Here is a 21,378-nt window from a genome sequence, read left to right as displayed (position 1 = left end):
TATTTTGGGGTGACGTCTTTCCGGATTGTCGCGATCCGGTCGCCTGATGACGCAAATGGCGCGCCTGGTGATGTAGGGCTACTTCCGCTCCCGACCGGATCATAGACCCGAAAAGCTTTGCTTCCCAGGCTAGCGTTTAAGTGGTTAAATCATATAATGTTCAGAAGCATGTTTAAATAAGTTTTGACCACAGAGATAAAGTTTAACCAACAATACAAATTTTCATTCCATTTAAATATCTTCAGTGGGCCTCTTTGTTGATCAACACCGGTCTAAACTGATTGAGAGAGTGATCATGGTCGATCCCATCCTGGATATGCTCCTTCAAGAGAAGGTTATCACCCAAGAGGGCTACAATAATGTGACGTCTAAGGATACCAGTCAGAATAAGATGAGGCAACTCTATACACTCCTGAACTCCAGCACATCCAAACACATTTTCTACAAAGGTCTAGAAGAACATGAGAAGTGTCTCCTAGCTGATCTGTAAGCAATTGTCCTTTAAATTGTTTTCTCCAAAAGTCTTGGAGGACAATGTCTCTCTACACAACATTGTGTACAAATGAATGTAGCTTTTCAGGCCATGGTGTGTTTTTTGCTAACTTTACGCTTAAGAGACAAACACATTTATTCTTCTCTAATACTACATTTATTTCCAGTTGTTGACACATGTTTGGTCCTATAGAGCCTATAGTATTTATATAGAACTAGCCCATACCCGGTCGACCACCCACCACCCAAGACAGACAGAGGTTACTCCAATTATATTGTTAGATTTATATACGGTCCTATAGAGCCTATAGTATTTATATAGAATTATTAGATTTATATACGGTTCTATAGAGCCTATAGTATTTATATAGAATTGTTAGATTTATATACGGTCCTATAGAGCCTATAGTATTTATATAGAATTGTTAAATTTATATACGGTCCTATAGAGCCTATAGTATTTATATAGAATTGTTAGATTTATGTACAGTCCTATAGAGCCTATAGTATTTATATAGAATTGTTAGATTTATGTACAGTCCTATAGAGCCTATAGTATTTATATAGAATTGTTAGATTTATGTACAGTCCTATAGAGCCTATAGTATTTATATAGATTTGTTAGATTTATATACAGTCCTTTAGAGCCTATAGTATTTATATAGAATTATTAGATTTATATACAGTCCTATAGAGCCTATAGTATTTATATAGAAATGTTAGATTTATATACGGTTAGTAAAACATTTTGTACATTTGAGGAAGCTCCACAAATCACGTCCAACCCAGATTTGTCTCTAACAACGGGTTGAATTTGTTCTCCTGCTATGCCACACAAATGTGGAACTATCTACCAACAGGCGTAACGGAGTGTAAAACCCTACTCGCCTTCAAAACCGCCCTGAAAGAGCACTTGCAGGTGGCTGCAACTCAAAACTGGCCCCTGTAAAAGTCACAGCCTAGACCCCCCCCACCCCCACCCCCACCCCCACGAACTGTTTACTGTACATATTTTTGTTTATATGATGTTTTGCATAGTAGTGTATATTTGTCTGTCATTAAATGTTTCGATGAATTGAGTACAAAGGACCCCAATGGAAACAAGCCATAGGCTTTCTTGGGTTTAAAATCCTCTTAGCAGACCTTGTATTGAACTGTACTTTCTTGTGCTTTTTTTTGCAAACTGCTAATAAAGTATTCAATCAATCAATCAATTTCAAAACAGGTGTTCTCAGCCTTCTCCTCCATCTACATATGGCCCAGGTCAGTGCTCATTTCATGATGGTTTAAATCTGCTATGTTTTCAATGGACATTAAACTTACATTACACTTACACTGGTTTGTAGAAACCAGCTGGAGTAAAGTAATGTAAAGTAAGCAAAGTAAAGTATAAAAGATTTGGACAAAGATATAGTAATAATAATGTCAAGTGAAAACATTTTGTTATTCATTATGTTAACACATCATGCCGATCTAATCATTTCCCTCAATATCTAAAGGATTTGTGATAATAAAAGAAGATATACATATCATATCAACATATCATATTACACACTACCAAGACGAGCTTAAAACAAACGTTAAGGATCCATTTACGTGTGTACCTGACGGGTCAGTCCAAAGGGCGGATAAGAAGGATTTTGAAGAATGCTACACACGTCTCCTTGTTGTACATGTGGATGAAACAAAGATCAGCAGTGCACATAAGGTCACACAGATAGAGAGGAATAAAGCAGGGCAGGAGATCCAACTCAGTGAAATCTTTAAACACCCTTCTAGACAAAACAAACGCATGAGAACAGTGATGTCCATTGGCGAAGCAGGAGTTGGCAAAACCTTTCTCGTACACAAGTTTGTCTCAGACTGGGCAAATCAAAAAGATCAAGATCCCCATCTCACATTCGTGCTCCAATTCCGCCAGCTCAATTTGCTGGGGGAACGAAAGTTTAGTTTGGCACAGCTAATCCATAAATGCATCGAGGCATCCAAATGCATCCCAAAAGAAGCTCTTGATTACATCTTCACTAAGCTACAGATGTCAGGAAACCCCAACTACGACCAGAGTCCTTTCAAAGTTCTGCTTGTCCTGGAAGGTTTAGATGAATGTCACTTGACGCTGGACTTCAAGACTGACCATGACTGTTCTGATGATTTATCCACGGCTGCCCCTCTGGAGATTCTACTGGTCAACCTCATCAAAGGGAAACTGCTTCGCTCTTCTCATATCTGGATAACCACACGCCCTGCAGCAGCCAAACAGATCCCTGATGGCTTAATTGATGTGATGACAGAGGTGAAAGGGTTCACAGATGAAATGATGGTGAAGTACATCAAGAAGAGATTCAGTGACGAGAATCAATCCAACAAAATCAGCTCACACATCAAAGCATCAAAGAACCTCCACATCATGAGTGAAACCCCAGTCTTCTGTTCAATCATTGCCACCGTTCTGCAGGACATGTTGCAGACACATGAGAGAGGAGAGCTTCCCAAGACCCTGGCTGAGATTTACAGCCACTTCATCTTTGTCCAGACAAAGAGGAAGTGGTTAAAGTATGGTGAGAAACAACAGAAACTCACAGAGGCTGATAAAGCAGTTCTTCTTAAGCTGGGCAGGCTGGCGTTTGAACATCTGCAGGAAGGCCACCTCATTTTCTACGAAGAAGACCTGAAGAAATGTCACCTTGATATTAAAGAGGGTCCAGTGGACTCAGGACTGTGCACAGAGATCTTCAAACCAGAGAGTAATTTCTTCCAGGAAACAGTCTACTGCTTTGTTCATCTAAGCATCCAGGAGTTTCTAGCTGCAGTTTACCTGTTTGACTGTTTCACACAGAAGAACATGGAGGTACTGAAGGCATTCCTGAACAATGATGATTTCAACAGCAACAGTTCCCTGTCTGACTTCCTGAAAGCTGCAATTGAAAAAACCCTGCAGAGTGAGAGTGGCCACCTGGACCTCTTTGTCCGTTTCCTTCATGGAATCTCACTGAAGTCCAACCAAAGAGGGTTAGGAGGCCTGCTGGGTCAGACAGAGAACAGTCCAGAGGAGATCCAGAGAGCCATTGCCAACCTGAAGGAGATGGATCCCTGCAGTGGCTCTCCTGACAGATGTATCAACATCTTCCAATGTTTGATGGAGATGAAGGCCCACTCAGTAAGTCAGGGAATCGAACGGTACCTGGAGTCAGGAAAGAAACTCTCTGAGATCCAGTGTTCAGCTCTGTTCAGAATGCTGCAGATGTCAGAGGAGGTTCTGGAGGTGTTGGACCTGCAAAAATGCAACACATCAGGGCAGGGGCGATGGAACCTGGTCCCAGCTGTGAAGACCTGCACAACAGCCAGGTTAGTAGTCATGTGAATGTTAGAGCACCATTCACTCATATACTCCTTTCATTCATTCAAAATAAAAGAAATAAACACACGCATATATGAGAGAGAGGGAGAGAAAGAGGGTGGGAGGGAAGAGAGAGAGAGAGGAATGAGAACATCATTATAGTTAAAATGACCGTCATCAGTTCAGTACAGTGAGACTCTCACTTGACTTACGTATGAATGGTTCAAACAGTACAGTGATAGCATCATAGTGTGTGTGTGTGTGTGTGTGTGTGTGTGTGTGTGTGTGTACGTACACGCGCATGCATGCTGTGTTTTTCTTGTGCCTGTAGCTTCTCTCATTTCCTTATTCGTTAATTTGGTTCAGATAATGTCTCTACTTCATGGCCGACGCTCCATATCAGGACAGTTTCTTGTGTGATATCGTCGTCAGATCACTCACTGGCAGTTTGGATGGAGTGTAAGGGTCCATTTGGTTCCATTTGTACACTCTCAGAGTTACAGACCTGTAAGGGTCCATGTGGTTCCATGTGTACACTCTCAGAGTTACAGACCTGTAAGGGTCCATGTGGTTCCATGTGTACACTCTCAGAGTTACAGACCTGTAAGGGTCCATTTGGTTCCATGTGTACACTCTCAGAGTTACAGACCTGTAAGGGCCCATTTGGTTCCATGTGTACACTCTCAGAGTTACAGACCTGTAAGGGTCCATGTGGTTCCATGTGTACACTCTCAGAGTTACAGACCTGTAAGGGTCCATTTGGTTCCATGTGTACACTCTCAGAGTTACAGACCTGTAAGGGTCCATTTGGTTCCATGGGTACACTCTCAGAGTTACATTAATACTGAGGATTGTACTGTGTGATTGGTGGAATATGTTTCTCATGTTGGTTCTGCTTTGTGATTGGAGGAAAACACATCTCCTTGCTTAAGGATTTTACATCATGCTCACTGTAACTATTTAGACAATACACTGATAGATATATACTCTATAGCAGTGGTTCTCAAACTTCTTCATGTCAAAGACCCCCAAAATTAACTTGTTTGCCAGACCCAGGGGGTCGGCCTACAGGAGTCGGTCGGTCGGTCGGACGGTCTGTCCCTCTTTTCCTACCCAGCCATTCAGATTTCAATATCTGTATGCTCATATCGGTCAGTCCTTGTCCCTTTAATACCCATATATATAGAGATCCTTGATGTCATCACTATATGCCCATATATGGGCATGCCCCCTTTTGTGCCCATACATTTCAACCACTAGGGGTCTGGCAGAACCAGGTCTCCTATACATCATACATACATATACATCAGCTATTTGAAAATAGCAGATCTACAAGCTCACAACGCGTCGCATCGCGACGCGTTGTGAGCTTGTAGATTGGCTATTAGATGTGAGCTTGTAGATCGTCTATTTTCAAATAAAATCTTTCGGCGAAATTATAATAAGCAGATCTGGCAACCCTGATCAGTGCGTGCGCCACAGCAGCAGGAAAAACAACAATGGCAACAGCAACAGAAGTCCCCAAAGTTATTCAATTTGCTTTTAAAAACTACAATCCACAAGCCAGGAGGAGAGGTGGTGCTGCTCACTGTGCTCAGTACTCACTTTAAACCTAATAACAATAACAACTAGAAAATGTGCTCCTCGGAGCACAAGTCTCCGCCAGCGGACCCGTGCTATTTTAATCAAATGAAATCACCTACCTTATCTCTAACCATAGTTCTTTAGGAATGTTCTAATTTACGTAAAATAGAACATGTTACTATATTATAGCAATTATATTATCATAACAATAAGTAATGAGATACAATAAGTAATGAGATACAACCTCCGGCAGGTGAACAGACAATAATACTAATTTTCATATTTATTGTAATGTTAGGTCCATCTGTTCATCCTGTAGAGATGCAGGGTGGGGTTCCAGCATGTCCTCCGTCAGCCCAAAGTAATCATCCTCCACAAACAGAGCACAGGTGGAAGGGAAAAGCCAGTATTGTTTGTAGATTCTGTCTCTGCCCAGAGGAACGAGCGACGTACGACGGGAAGCCTTCTGGATACGATTCTGCAGCTCTTGAACCTTCTGCTGTTGTTCCTCCAGCTCTTCAGCTGTGAGGCTGACAGGGGAAACTGTGGAGGAGACTGCCTGATGTCCCTGTTGTAGATGAGTATGCTTTCTTAGCTTTGGCCTTCTGCGCCTTTGCTTGACCAATGTTAGGTGTTCTCAGAGGGACACACACACGCACGGACGGGTGATTTGGACTGGAAGGTACCGTTCCAATCAAGACTGATTGATCCTGTCTTACCTCACTTCAAGAAACGTAAACGTCTTTTTGAAGTGACACACCTATTTATAGAATTGTATTTCGTCATGCGTCCCTCTAGCCAATCAAAGGCATTGGTGTCAACATATTGACACGTGTCACGTGGAGCTTGACCAGTGTTAGCTTGGCTAGGGGCCATGCTCACACACGGCGGGACGAAGCGAAAACAGACACGGGACGGACAGAGCGCTGCTTGGGACGACAGCTTGGACAGAACCAGTCTCCTTCCGGGACAGACTTCAGTCTGGGTCTCAAACACTGCAAATGATGTCCTCGGTCACATCCGTCACACAGTAACATAGTCTCTGCGTCTCCTTTCCGTCTGCACAGTTTACAGCGAGCGTTGAGGAGAGACTTTGCCCAAATGATGCTCTTTTCCAAAGTGGACAGATGGACAAACACTTGGAAAAGACTGGAGCAGGACTGCAGAGATTCTCTCCAACGTTCCAAAACCATCTTACCACTGGCACTGCCATTGTCACTGTCACTGGACGGGTCGTCATTTTTTCTTCCTGTTTTTACCGTTCTTCTTGTCTTTCTTGGACTCCTCGCCGCCCAGAGGAACTTGGAGGAACCTGCGTTCGATTTCCTGTTCTATCTGAAACAGGGCATGAGCAAGGCAGTGGACGGTACTGTTCACTGGCTGAGAGTCATCCACCTCCATCTCCTCTCCACCATTCATCTCTCCGTTCTTTCTGCCATCAGCAGCCAGCAGTTCATATTGTCCTCTCTCCAATGCTGATCTCCATGTCTCTCTCTCCGTTATCTTCAGCGTTTCCAGATTTCCTTCGTAGATTCTTTCCTCAATGTCCAACAGCATATCTCTGAGTCGGCTCTCCACGAAACTCTCAGCTGTAGCAAGGGATTCTGGGGCCTTGGTTTTATAATTATATTTGACAGTAGCAGTGTTGTTCAGTATCTGTGTGATTCTGTCTTTCTCCTGGTGTAGCGTCTCCTTGAGGCTGCTCTCTCTGTGACCTCGCGGGTTCAATGCCTCCATCAGCTGCTCCACCTCCTCCACCGAGCTGTAGAAGGCCCATTGGTTGGGGCGTATGACTGGCAGGCAACTGGCAGGGATACAGGTGGGGCTATGTATGGTGTCCATCTGTGTGTCCTGCTGTCCTTCATCCTCCATCTGTTCATCCTGTAGAGATGCAGGGTGGGGTTCCAGCATGTCCTCCGTCAGCCCAAAGTAATCATCCTCCACAAACAGAGCACAGGTGGAAGGGAAAAACCAGTATTGTTTGTAGATTCTGTCTCTGCCCAGAGGAACGAGCGACGTACGACGGAAAGCCTTCTGGATACGATTCTTCTTCTTCTTGAACCTTCTGCTGTTCCTCCTCCAGCTCTTCAGCTGTGAGGCTGACAGGGGCAACTGTGGAGGAGACTGCCTGATGTCCCTGTTGTAGATGAGTATGCTTTCTTAGCTTTGGCCTTCTGCGCCTTTGCTTGACCAATGTTAGGTGTTCTCAGAGGGACACACACACGCACGGACGGGTGATTTGGACTGGAAGGTACCGTTCCAATCAAGACTGATTGATCCTGTCTTACCTCACTTCAAGAAACGTAAACGTCTTTTTGAAGTGACACACCTATTTATAGAATTGTATTTCGTCATGCGTCCCTCTAGCCAATCAAAGGCATTGGTGTCAACATATTGACACGTGTCACGTGGAGCTTGACCAGTGTTAGCTTGGCTAGGGGCCATGCTCACACACGGCGGGACGAAGCGAAAACAGACACGGGACGGACAGAGCGCTGCTTGGGACGACAGCTTGGACAGAACCAGTCTCCTTCCGGGACAGACTTCAGTCTGGGTCTCAAACACTGCAAATGATGTCCTCGGTCACATCCGTCACACAGTAACATAGTCTCTGCGTCTCCTTTCCGTCTGCACAGTTTACAGCGAGCGTTGAGGAGAGACTTTGCCCAAATGATGCTCTTTTCCAAAGTGGACAGATGGACAAACACTTGGAAAAGACTGGAGCAGGACTGCAGAGATTCTCTCCAACGTTCCAAAACCATCTTACCACTGGCACTGCCATTGTCACTGTCACTGGACGGGTCGTCATTTTTTCTTCCTGTTTTTACCGTTCTTCTTGTCTTTCTTGGACTCCTCGCCGCCCAGAGGAACTTGGAGGAACCTGCGTTCGATTTCCTGTTCTATCTGAAACAGGGCATGAGCAAGGCAGTGGACGGTACTGTTCACTGGCTGAGAGTCATCCACCTCCATCTCCTCTCCACCATTCATCTCTCCGTTCTTTCTGCCATCAGCAGCCAGCAGTTCATATTGTCCTCTCTCCAATGCTGATCTCCATGTCTCTCTCTCCGTTATCTTCAGCGTTTCCAGATTTCCTTCGTAGATTCTTTCCTCAATGTCCAACAGCATATCTCTGAGTCGGCTCTCCACGAAACTCTCAGCTGTAGCAAGGGATTCTGGGGCCTTGGTTTTATAATTATATTTGACAGTAGCAGTGTTGTTCAGTATCTGTGTGATTCTGTCTTTCTCCTGGTGTAGCGTCTCCTTGAGGCTGCTCTCTCTGTGACCTCGCGGGTTCAATGCCTCCATCAGCTGCTCCACCTCCTCCACCGAGCTGTAGAAGGCCCATTGGTTGGGGCGTATGACTGGCAGGCAACTGGCAGGGATACAGGTGGGGCTATGTATGGTGTCCATCTGTGTGTCCTGCTGTCCTTCATCCTCCATCTGTTCATCCTGTAGAGATGCAGGGTGGGGTTCCAGCATGTCCTCCGTCAGCCCAAAGTAATCATCCTCCACAAACAGAGCACAGGTGGAAGGGAAAAACCAGTATTGTTTGTAGATTCTGTCTCTGCCCAGAGGAACGAGCGACGTACGACGGAAAGCCTTCTGGATACGATTCTTCTTCTTCTTGAACCTTCTGCTGTTCCTCCTCCAGCTCTTCAGCTGTGAGGCTGACAGGGGCAACTGTGGAGGAGACTGCCTGATGTCCCTGTTGTAGATGAGTATGCTTTCTTAGCTTTGGCCTTCTGCGCCTTTGCTTGACCAATGTTAGGTGTTCTCAGAGGGACACACACACGCACGGACGGGACGGGTGATTTGGACTGGAAGGTACTGTTCCAATCAAGACTGATTGATCCTGTCTTACCTCACTTCAAAAAGTAGATGCTTTTTGAAGTGACACACCTATTTATAGAATTTTATTTCGTAATGCGTCCCTCTAGCCAATCAAAGGCATTGGTGTCAACATATTGACACGTGTCACGTGGAGCTTGACCAATGTTAGCTTGGCTAACAATGTTTGCTCACACACGGCGGGACGAAGCGAAAACATATTCTCCACCTACGGCGGAGACAACAACAGTAGCACCAGCCAGCGAGATATACGTACTTGTAAACATGAAAGTCACTCGCCACTGTCGAATCATGATCACACCGATCATGATGTACTGTAGTGAAGTGACTTGTGACTGTATACTTTATCCATGGTAACAGCAATAAAGTCTCTGCGTAATCCATCACTTTCTCACGTCGCCACTTTTCCATTCGTCCGCAGGTTTAATAACTTTTAACTTTAAATCACTCCCACCAAACTTGAATTCCTTCCTTATTTTTTTCCACCATAAGTTTCTTTCTGCTATATATATATATATATATATATATATACATACAAGCTTAAAGAGATGCCTTTATTCCACTGTGTTGTAGCCTCTTTTTTTTATTTTTTTTACCAAGGACCCCTTTGCAAAAACAAAATAAAAACACGTGTACAGGGTTGCCAGATCTGCTTATTATCATTTCCCCGCAAGATTTTATTTGAAAATAGCAGATCTACAAGCTCACAACGCGACGTGTTGTGAGCTTGTAGATCTACTATTTACAAATAGCTGATGTATATGTTAAAGTGCTCATGTGGCCCATAGTCGCTTCTTTTGGGCTGATTTTGGGCTGGTTTTCCTAGACCTGGTTGCTTGTTTCTCTCACAGAATCTGGCAACACTGCATGTGTACTGTAGTAGATGGCTAAACTGTGCCTGATGGAAAATGACGTAATATTAAAATACTACAAAACAAACACAGACACGTCAAGATTATAGGCCTAATAGGCCTATAGATAAATGCCATTAATGTATTTCCTTTCCTGCATCATTTCACCCACAGTTTATCCAATATTCATTAATAATTAATATAACTAGAAAATGTCCGCCGGCAGACCCGTGCTATTTTAATCAAATGAAATCACTTACCCTATCTTTAACCATAGTTCTCTAGGAATGTTCTAATTCTTACTTAAAATAGAACATGCTATATCATAGCAATTATATTATAACAATAACTAATGAGATACAGTAGGGTAAAAGATATATCTTTTAGTTAAACAAAAAGTTCTTTGTTAAAAGGTGAATGTTAAAGTAATGTATGTACCCCTGAGATGAGGAACAATGTCAGAGACATTGATGTTGGTTGTCAACATGACTCTGGCCCCAACTGCTACAGACACGACCTCCCGTAAGCCTCCTGTATGCGATGGGTTGCTTGATAGTGTAACATTAACTAGTCCTGTCTTACAATCTTTTTGTGAATCAATTGCGGTGATGTTGGATATTTCTGTTGGCAACTTTATTAGCTTTTCGCCATTGTGTGAATCTGTGGCTGCATTTGTTCTGAAGACATGCAATGCGTCACTTGGGTATGAGGGATCTGTTTTAGAGACGATTCTGGTGTGTAGCAGTGCAATGTCTTCTGCACAGCATGTGTTTGTACGAACTCTCATAAGCAGTTTTGCAAAGGGTTGATCTTTCTGGCGCATCGTTTCTGTTAGTTCAAATAGTTGGAAGTTTTCTTTCCACAATGAACCATGTAGTCTGACATAGGCATCAGAAGGGGTATCGAATACTTACCATGACTGGTGGTAGTTGGTACAGGTCACCGACTGCGAGGATACTGACATTGCCAAAACGGGACTCTGAGCTGTGTATGCCTGTGATGTCTTGAAGGCGTTTGTGAATGTGATGTAGAAGATCTGCACCCACCATGGAAACTTCGTCAATGATTAGCAGTTTTAGCTTCCCCAGCCGTGAGTGCAATGTATTTAATGCGTCCTGTTGTTAAAGTAGCCTCTCCTGTCTAAGCTATTTATATATTTATATTACATATTGTGATGTCACGTGAAACTGACCAATGTTAGGTGTTCTCAGAGGGACACACACACGCACGGACGGGTGATTTGTACTGGAAGGTACTGTTCCAATCAAGACTGATTGATCCTGTCTTACCTCACTTCAAAAACATAATGGCTTTTTGAAGTGACACACCTATTTATAGGATTTTATTTCGTCATGCGTCCCTCTAGCCAATCAAAAGCATTGGTGTCAACATATTGTCACGTGTCACGTGGAGCTTGACCAATGTTAGCTTGGCTAGGGGCCAAGCTAACACACGGCGGGACGAAGCGAAAACATACTCTCCGCCTCCGGTGGAGACAATTATAGGCTATTTGTCTTTGATTGACCCAACTGCACCCAAACTGCAAAATGTACTGTCAGTAAAGTGTGTGTGTGTGTGTGTGTGTGTGTGTGTGTGTGTGTGTGTGTGTGTGTGTGTGTGTGTGTGTGTGTGTGTGTGTGTGTGTGACTACTAGAGGATGGTCTTTTAAACAATGAGCTTCGTCATAACTTAGGTTTTCAAGATACTTAATACATCAATGCAATTTCCATGCTGTAGTTTAGAGACAACTTTCCATCTGTTCTTGCTGACATCCTGTTAATGTATGAAGAACCAGATATTTTAGGTGCCTTTCACACCTAAGGTTTGCTTAAAAGGTTCAGATCAAGGACCAAGGACCTTTGTTAAGGGAACCAAAGTATGTAAACAAATGACATGCGGTCGTACAAGCTGTTCATCTATTGACAGAACATTTCTTCACTTCGCTGCCATCGAGTGGAGCAACAGCAGCGTGTTGTGATCGTTTTTATTATTTAATGTTTGTATTCTAATCAAATGAGAACAGTGTAAAGTTATGAGCACTAGTGCAGCAGATAACCAAAACAATCGTTCAGTTTGTGATAAAAGCATGACATTTGGTACACTTATAGCCAAAAGCATTCCAAAAAGAATTGGATATACCACCAGCAACCACTGTTTTCTTATGAGTGATGGATATAATATGATATTTCAGACTTATTTACCGTACATAGTACTTGGTAAATGTCTTTTGGGTAATTGAAAATTGTCATTGAATATTCAAGATGGCCTCCATTTTTCAAGATGGCAACCGTCACTTGTACGACTGTCTGATATGGGTGATCTCTGTGTCAAATATTTTTTTATGATGCAGAATTCAAATTTGGAACTTTGGAATTGGCCAGAAGCTTCCTTCTACCTCACAACTGAATATGACCACTGTTTCTTTCAAGATGGCAGCCATATGGCCAAAATCTAAATTGCGAAGAAAATAGAGCTATTATCTATTTTATTGGAATTAAAATGTTGATCCAATAAACTCAAAAATCCTTATATCTGCAAAATGAAAACAACTGAACCATTCGATGAATAGAAATGTAAGCGTGGATGTTGAAGCACAGCCAGGGCACACTGGTGACACCACTGATGCGGGTTCAGTGCCAGCTAAATACACTCTGCTTAATAATGCCATATTTTCTGTAATTAATGTGCTGGTTGTGGTGATAGTTTAGTAGTGTAGTTTAGTGTCCTAAATGCTATCTAATGTTAGCCCCACATCTACTTAATAGTTTACATATTAAGATGTAGTTAGATAGCCACACCTGAATGGACAGGATGCGGTGCCAGTGCGGGACAGCCGAGCCAAGGGTAACAGGGCTTTATATGACTTTCATATAGTTACCCGGATGGTGTACAGATTGCACAGGAATTGTACTGGATGAACGATCGGGCTAGGTGTAGGGCAATTTTCTTATCCGAACCTAGTTGTATCCCATGCTTGAATGTGTTTCCCTGTAGTAAAAGGTGCTAAAAGTAGAAGGTCTCTATAATAGTGCCAGAAAGGCTAACTAAGAAGGTCTTGAAGATGATGGCCAGGGACATGCAGCATCAACCTCTGGTGTTGTGTTTGCTGAGTTGGTGCTTTACATAAAAGAGCCCAGACAACATGATGGGTCAGCACCTGTATTCAAACTAGCTGAACTTTCCCAGCTCTACAAGTCACGAATGGAACAGCTAGGCGTAGAGGTTGATAATTGATAACAGAGTTAACTCTACACGGCTGAAAGAGGGACTTCTTGCCGAGTTCCCTGATATGCAAGCTTACAACAAGGGAAGAGATGTCTTGATGGCCTTTGAACACGACATCGGCACTGCTTTTGCCAAAGCCTGTGAGCAGCATAACAACAAAGATGCTGTGCACATTGCACGTGCTGCACAGATTGTCCGCCGTCACATATTGGTGAGGCCAAACCATTTAATGGTTTTCCCTAACAATGCCAAGAGGACTCTGTGCCACAGCTGTTGCTTACCCTTGTGAACATGGTCCTAGAGGGACCCAGCATCAAAGACTAGATGGAAGAACCAACATCTCCTGCAGCACTTACGATTGCTCAGTTGCTCAAATTCAACAGTGTTAAGCTCAAGCGGGCACCAGACACAGCAGATTTTGTCAGACACAGTACTGCACAGGAGACACCAGTTCCATTATACATAGGACTGATGTTGCATGCCCACACACGTAAAAGGGAACTTGTAGATAAAATGGCACATCTGGGCTTGAGCGTATCCTATGATCGTGTTTTTCAGCTCTCAATTCAGATGAGGAACCACGTCTGCCAGCAGTTTCATAGAGAACAAGTGGTATGCCATCCACAGTTGTGCAGTCATGTGTTTACCACTGCTGCTGTTGACAATATTGATCATAATCCCAGTTCAATAACAGCTAGGGATTCTTTCCATGGCACATCAATCTCTATGATCCAACATCCCGTGTTTTGTTGGTGAAGGGACTGATCGAAGCCTTCTTGTACTCAGTGGGCCTTAGGGAGGATGTTCCAAGACCATTGACCGCTTGCCAGCATACAACACTGAAGTCCCCCTTGTTGCTAGCTATATCAAGGTCTCACACATTTGCAAAGAGGCACAATGTACAATCAATCCCTCCGACCAAGGCTGCCCTAGAAGAGCATGTCAAGAGAGCTGTATACCAAGGAGGCCACGTGTGGGGTCAAGTGCTGGTGTCAAAACCAGAACTACCTTCACTGTGCAAATGGGGCTGGTCAAAGACATCTGAGGGAGACTATGAACCCTTCTGGACATGCCTACCAGATGCAGGCTAGTCCAGTTATGAACTTGTCTTTTGCAAATGTAAGAAGGGTTGTGTTGGGGTTGTGCAAATGCAAAAAATCTCAGTTACAAAAAAAGCACAGCCCTCTGTTTCTGTGAAGGCGAGTGTGAATAGTCTTCCCTCAGTTCCCTGTGATAGACCCTAGGTTTGACCTCACTTGATATGAGTATTGTGAGATAGAAGGAAGCTTCTTAGAAATTCTAAAGTTCCTAATTAAAATTCTGCATCAAGAAAAATGTATAATTTGACACAGAGATCATCCATATCTAACCAGTCTGAAAAAATGGCAGCCATTTTGAATTTAATGAAAATGTTCAATTATCCAAAAAACACATTACCAAGCACATAAGGTAAATAAATTCTACAAATGTTGTATGCAGTATCATATTATATCCATCACTCATTAGAAAACAGTTGTTGCTGGTGGCCATTTTGAAAAATAGCTGCCATGGGCGCCATGTTGAAAATGCACGATGCCTCCATATCCAAATCTTCTGGGAATGCCTTTGGCTATGAGTGTACCAAATGTCATGCTTTTATCGCAAACTGAATGATTCCTTTATATTTGGGAGCTAAGCTGCTGGACTACTCATTTCTATTAAATATGTGTTAATCACGGCCGCTTATTTACTTAAAAAACATTTCAGGCAACACCACAGGGAACCTCCTTGACTGAACATGACTGATCTGTTTTGTTCATCTCTGATTTTACATTTGTAACAATCGGCCTTTACCTTGAAAGGATAACTATTAACTAAAAGGAATAACAACGGGATCGGCAGGTTTTGAACTTAAATTACTTTATATATTTAGCCACAAATTAAAATTGACAAAACAAAGGGTAATAAATAATACAGTTCTGGCTTTTCTGTCCCTAACTCTTTCCCTAATAAACAAAATAAATAAACAAACAGATAAACAAAACAGTACTTACTTCTTTCACAAACTCCCTCCCACCCAAATCACAGCTTCCCCAGTAAACAATAAACAAAGGTACAACAAAAGTTACTTAGTCAGAGCGCTGCACGGACGGTCGGTTACCCGCTTTACAAACAATAACAAACAGTCTCACGTTATAGTCCGCACGGTTTCTTCACACCGCGGTCTCGAATGTATATTATGTTTGATAGGAAAAAAAAATTGTCTGGTTGTTAATGATTTTATTGTATAGGACATATTGTATGGTGTTTAACCGTCACGTAGATACAGAGAAGGCCCACCCCATTTGACACACACAAGCACTGTTAACTGTTTTATGGTAATTTAATGAATTAATTAAGCAAAAGAAATCGCGCGCGCTTCGCGCACGTACATGCCCGCGATGCAGTGGGTGGGGGGGCGGGGGGAGTCGTGACGTCACCACTGTCCCCCCACTATTTAACCCCTTCCGGCGTGCCTGCCTGGACCCTCCGATGGTGGGGGTCTGAAGTCACCAGACGTCAACATACTCCTTGTGATAACAGTTCTACTAAACAACCCCTTTAATATATTGAGATCTGCCTTACAGCAGCAGTTGTGACATTTTCATTGCAGACTAAAGACCGTGTTGATCTCCGTTTGTAAAGCCTCACGTCTAAACTGTTTTGTGCAAACTTAATAATTGTCAGTTCAACGTTAATTGTAATAAGAACCCCTTCTTTGGAAAGTCGTGTTGTGTCTTCTCTTGAAATATACCTTTTTATAACGATCACCTTTTATAACATATACTTCGTCAAGGTCCTGGTTTCCGACTGATGGCTTGGGCTCATTATTGCAGATTTTGCATAAATTCCTAAGTTATCAATGTCCTTTAATCCAAAACGAAACGTAAGCGGTCTTCCGCACCGGCGATCCAATTAATAACTTAAGTTTGGGGTACCCCGTAAATTGTAATCCACAGAACAGAAAGCTTGGGTTTATCTCACCGTGGCGGCTCCGTCAGAATACTTCCGCACCTCGGCGTTTCAGTCATAAAACCAGCACTCGAATCCCCACGGTGAATTGGAAATGTCCATATTGCTCACAGAGTCCAACATGTTACATATCACTCGTATATAATAACATGCACAAGTAAATCAGATGTTACATATCACTCGTATATAATAACACCCATAGATCAAGCAGATAAATATAATAATATAATGTGCATTTGTCACACATTTAATCTGTAATTACAGACTTGTTGGCTGTGGCCTCAGAGAGGATCACATTGAGGTTGTGGCTTCAGCTCTCAACTCTAATCCTTCCCATTTGAGAGAACTGGACCTGAGCGGAAACGTCTTGGATGTTTCCGGACTAGAGCTCATCTGTGCTGGACTGAAGAGTCCACATTGTTGTCTGGACATTCTCAGGTCAGATTAATTTTCAATTTGTATTTTGATTTGTATCAGTTCTGTTATAGTAAGTGATTATAATGTAGTTATGATGGTTGTACTTTATTTGAAGGGTGTGGTTAAGGTTGAAATCATGGTAATCCACACTGACCATAATTATTGATAAGATATAGTGACTAATGTATGTAGTCTTTTTGCTGAGATACCACATTTAAAACCTAAACACCTCTGGTTACACTGAGTGGTTGAATGTGTTTTGTCAGACTGTCATCCCCTAGTTTTGAATGGTATTTATATTAATGTTAATTCTTAATTAGTGTGAGTATTCATTGCAGTAATACAGTTCTCACCTAGATGGCCATCCTTGAAAGGTTGTTCAGGTAGAAAGTAAGTAAGCAATTAAGTAGTAAGTTTTCCTCTGTGTCCATTATGAGTGAGTGTGTTTATCTCCTTCCTACATGAAATATCATTCTGGACTATGTAGCTCTGAATCAGTGGTGGAAGAAGTACCCATGTTATTATTATTATTATTATTATTATTATTATTAAGTTAAAGTAGCAATACCACCATATAAAAATACGTAAACGGCCTGTATTCAAAATATCACTTGCGTTATTGTGCATTTATATAGTGCCTTTATCCAAGGCACTTTATAATGATTGTGCATTACATTCACCCATTCATTCATTCATACACTGATGGTGTAGGAAACCATTTAAGGCACCAACCTGCTCATCGGGAGCAATTAGGGGTTCAGCGTCTTGCTCAAGGACACTTCTACACTGACTCTGGGGGAGCCCGGGATCGAACTGGGAACCTTCCGGTTGCCGAGCGGCCGCTCTACCCCTGAACCACTGCCGCCCCAAAGTACCAAAGTATAGTTAAAGTACAAAAGTATTGGCGTCAAAATATACTTCAAGTACCAAAGTAAAATAACTCACACATTTTTGGGGGGTTTGGGTTATGTAGTTACCTTGCCATGATTAGAAATTGATAATTAAAAATATGCTCCTCATTGACTTACATTGTACGGTGAAACAGATCTCAAAGTCACTCTTTCAGCACATAAACGAACACAAACAAAAATGATTCAGACAGTATCGCAAAACCCAGTACTGTTTTTTCTTTTTTTTTATAAAAAAAATGTTAACTTCCTGTTGATTTTACTATATGAAGATCTGGATCCACGGATCCAGTCCGGGTTTTCTTCCTAATAAAAATGGCAAAATCAGCAGGATGTTAACATTTACTAGTACTGGGTTTTGTGATGTTTTATATTGTCCGAATCAACTTTGTTTGTTTGTGCTAAAAGAGTGACTTTGAGAGCTGTTTCAGCGTACAATACAGGTTCAACTAATGTTTCATGTAATGAACCAGTTATTCATCTTAAAGCAGTTCATTGTAATGGACACTAGAGGGAGTATCTCACCTCAGAATAGAAAGGGGTGGGAGGGTGTTATGAAGTGATTTAATGGGTGACGGTAGCACATGTGTGTGAACTTTAAAAGTTTGGAACTAAAGAGCAGGGACTCCATACTGTGTCTGTTCGTCTAATTCTAAAGAGCAGGGACTTCATACTGTGTCTGTTCATCTCATTCTTTTTGACTTACACATCATAATTCTGCCAAACAATATCTTCAAACTCTGGAGGTCTTGTGTGTTCTGAACTGCATCTCTTAACCATTAACAAGAAACATTTTGAAGTACAATACAATATGTTTTCCGAGGGAGTGTAAGAGTACCAATTAATACAATAACAGTTTACTGACAGACGGTAAGAGTACCAATTAATACAATAACTGTTTACTGAGGGACTGTAAGAGTACCAATTAATACAATAACAGTTTACTGAGGGACTGTAAGAGTACCAATTAATACAATAATAGTTTACTGAGGGACTGTAAGAGTACCAATTACTATAAAATGCACAACTCAACTGATAGCCTTGTGTGTTCACACTATGCATGTCTGGATAAACAGTGTTATTTAATCCAAAACGACTATATTACGTAACGTGTTTGATGCTAAACAGAAGGTGACGTGATAGCCATTAAAATATGTTATTTATTGATTGACTAAACAATATTTACATTAGATATTTTCTTTCCAACTCTTGGGTCACTAGTCCAAAACCTTGACAGTCGATCAAGACCAGCTCCTCTAATAGATGGTTCTCTATCCAGGAATACTGTATTTTATTAATTTGTACTCTATCCAGGAATACTGTATTTTATTAATTTGTAATCATTCCTCTCTCTCTCTCTCTCTCTCTCTCTCTCTCTCTCTCTCTCTCTCTCTCTCTCTCCCTTTCTCTCTTCATCTGATTGGATTCTTCATTTAGACTGAAGAACTGCGCGTTGTCAGAGAGATGCTGTGAAGTTCTGGCCTCAGCTCTAACTTCTAATCCCTCCCTCCATCTGAGAGAATTGGACGTGAGTCTAAACATGGTGACTGAGTCAGGAATGAAGACGCTGCTCTCTGCTGGGCTGAAGAATCTCAAGTAAGTAGACTTGGGGCACTGTTTTCCAGGAGAACCTGTTACCCGCTATTTGTGGGTAATGTTTGCATGTGGGGCCGTCACCCATCGCTATTTTACTATGTTCAGTCATGTGCAACACGCAGCGCTGCCTCTAAACACCTGCGCTACACGCTAGATTATTCACAGATGTGGTTTGGGCGTTACATTAATCAACCACTATGCACAGGAATGCTACGCACACAAGTCTTTGTAGTGGTGTCGACCCACGGCAGAAGAATCCAATTAACTATTCTTCAAGAGACATAAAGGTGGCCGCACACACTTTGTCTCATGAAGACTAGTTATTTTGTTACATTTAAACCAGAGTATCGGTTGTCATTCTCTTTATGACCAAGGTCGTGCTTTGCGCAAAACACAGTGCTATGCTCTGTGTATGCATTTAAGTGACTAGATAAAGAGAGCACAGAAACATCACATTGAAAGGAGAGATATCCAACACAGTGCATAGCCGTCACAATCACTGTAGCCTCTGTCTAATCATGTCTCATGTCCAACATCTCTCTGCGATGTACACAAATAAATCCCCCCCCTCCCCCCTCTCTCTATGTCTCTGCGCAGCAATTGGTTCAGAATTTCGTCTGGTATGGATTATGCCGAAAGGCATGGCGAGAGAGTATGTTTTGCACCCTGTCCGTCCGTCCGTGTGTGTGTGTCCGTCTGTGAATAGCTAATCTCCGACACCGTTGGCTTGATTGCAGCAAAACTGTGCACACACACTTCCTGGATGCCAATTCAGAACCTTTGCAGCAAATTATTCACATGGGCCTGTTATAGCGCCACCAGGAGCCCGATTTTTCTAAAAACACATTTTTTGACAGTACTCCTACAGATTTTGTCCAAACATCACGCAAATCGGTATACAGTATCTCTATAGTCATTAAATGAAACCGGTATTTCAGATGTTTCATATTTCATCCTGATTGGCTAAAAATGGCTTCCAAAGTTTGCAGGAGTGCTCCGTTTTGATCAAAATGCCTCAAATCATGATCACAGCATGCAATTTCCCTGAAAATGTGCACGCACATTCCCACTATGCCGAGGAAGAAATGCCACTTCAAAATTTTCAAATCAGCCTCATGGTGGCGCTATAACAGGCCGATTCGTGTTTTTACCTATAACTGCACCGATCTGTATAAAACTTTGTATGCACACTCCTTAGAGGCCAAGGAAAAACTTTTGCCCTGCAGTTTTCACATCTGCCTTTTATAGCGCCACCAAGAGGCCGACTTATGTAAAACATTTTTTTTTATATTACTCCTTCCCATTTCATCCAAATTTCACACAAATCGGTACACATGATCTCTGTATTCATGTGATCAAGACGGATCTGTTTGATTTTTCATATTCCATCCTGATTGGCTAAGATTAACATCTAAAGTTTGCAGTAGTGGCTTGTTTTGAACAAAATGCCGCAAATCATGAACGCAGCGTCTGATTGCGGTGAAACTTTCCACGCACATTCACACTATGTTGAGGAACAAATGTCACCCTTTTAACATTGGCCTGTTATAGCGCCACCAGCAGGTCAAATTTAGCAAAACACATTTTTAGAACAAAATGCCTCAAATCATGAATGCAGTGTCCGATTGCCATGCACGGCCTAGGAAGAAATGGCACCCTTTTCACATTGGCTTATTATAGTGCCACCAGGAGGCCACAATAACCTACCTGACCTGGCTGAGACCTGTGCTCCGAGGAGCACCTTTTCTAGTTGAAACTGAATTCACCACACACCAGCGGTAGAAGAAGTACTGGTATTTTAATTTAATTTAAAGTAAATATAGTCTGGTATTCAACATTCTATTGAGTAAAAGTACAAAGGTATTGGCATCAAAATATACTTAAAGTAACAAAAGTTAAAGTATCTTTTTCAAAAATAGCTGATCTACAAGCTCACAATGTGTCCTATTGCGACGTGTTGTGAGATTGTAGATTGGCTATTTTCAAATAGCTTGAGTATATATAGGTCTGAAGTGGTTAATGTATGTTTTGTAATGATACTCAAAACCTAGAAAGTAACGAACTACGAAAGTTTTCAAATAATTGTAGTCTAGTAAAAGTACTTTATTTGCCTTTGAGGTGTAGTGAA

The 21,378-nt window shown here is 42.1% G+C and overlaps 1 protein-coding gene across 1 annotated transcript in view; it reads left to right on the top strand.

Annotated features, from left to right (window-relative positions):
* The window catches only part of LOC308082035 (NACHT, LRR and PYD domains-containing protein 3-like), a gene marked incomplete at its 3' end in the record, with an annotated part of 74,618 nt that overhangs the window by 28,887 nt on the left and 24,353 nt on the right, over positions 1-21,378 (top strand). The window contains exons 4-8 of the mRNA XM_080423646.1: positions 246-486; positions 1,718-1,755; positions 1,992-3,837; positions 16,594-16,767; positions 19,092-19,250. Coding sequence (XP_080279772.1) covers positions 246-486; positions 1,718-1,755; positions 1,992-3,837; positions 16,594-16,767; positions 19,092-19,250 — 2,458 coding nt within the window. The remainder of the gene's footprint in view (positions 1-245; positions 487-1,717; positions 1,756-1,991; positions 3,838-16,593; positions 16,768-19,091; positions 19,251-21,378) is intronic.

The sequence above is a fragment of the Gymnoscopelus braueri genome (assembly GCF_963280865.1).
Source record: "Gymnoscopelus braueri genome assembly, chromosome: 3".
In the NCBI taxonomy this organism is placed as follows: domain Eukaryota; kingdom Metazoa; phylum Chordata; class Actinopteri; order Myctophiformes; family Myctophidae; genus Gymnoscopelus; species Gymnoscopelus braueri.
Note: the sequence above shows the minus strand (reverse complement) of the source record. Positions and strands in the feature narration are given on the sequence as shown.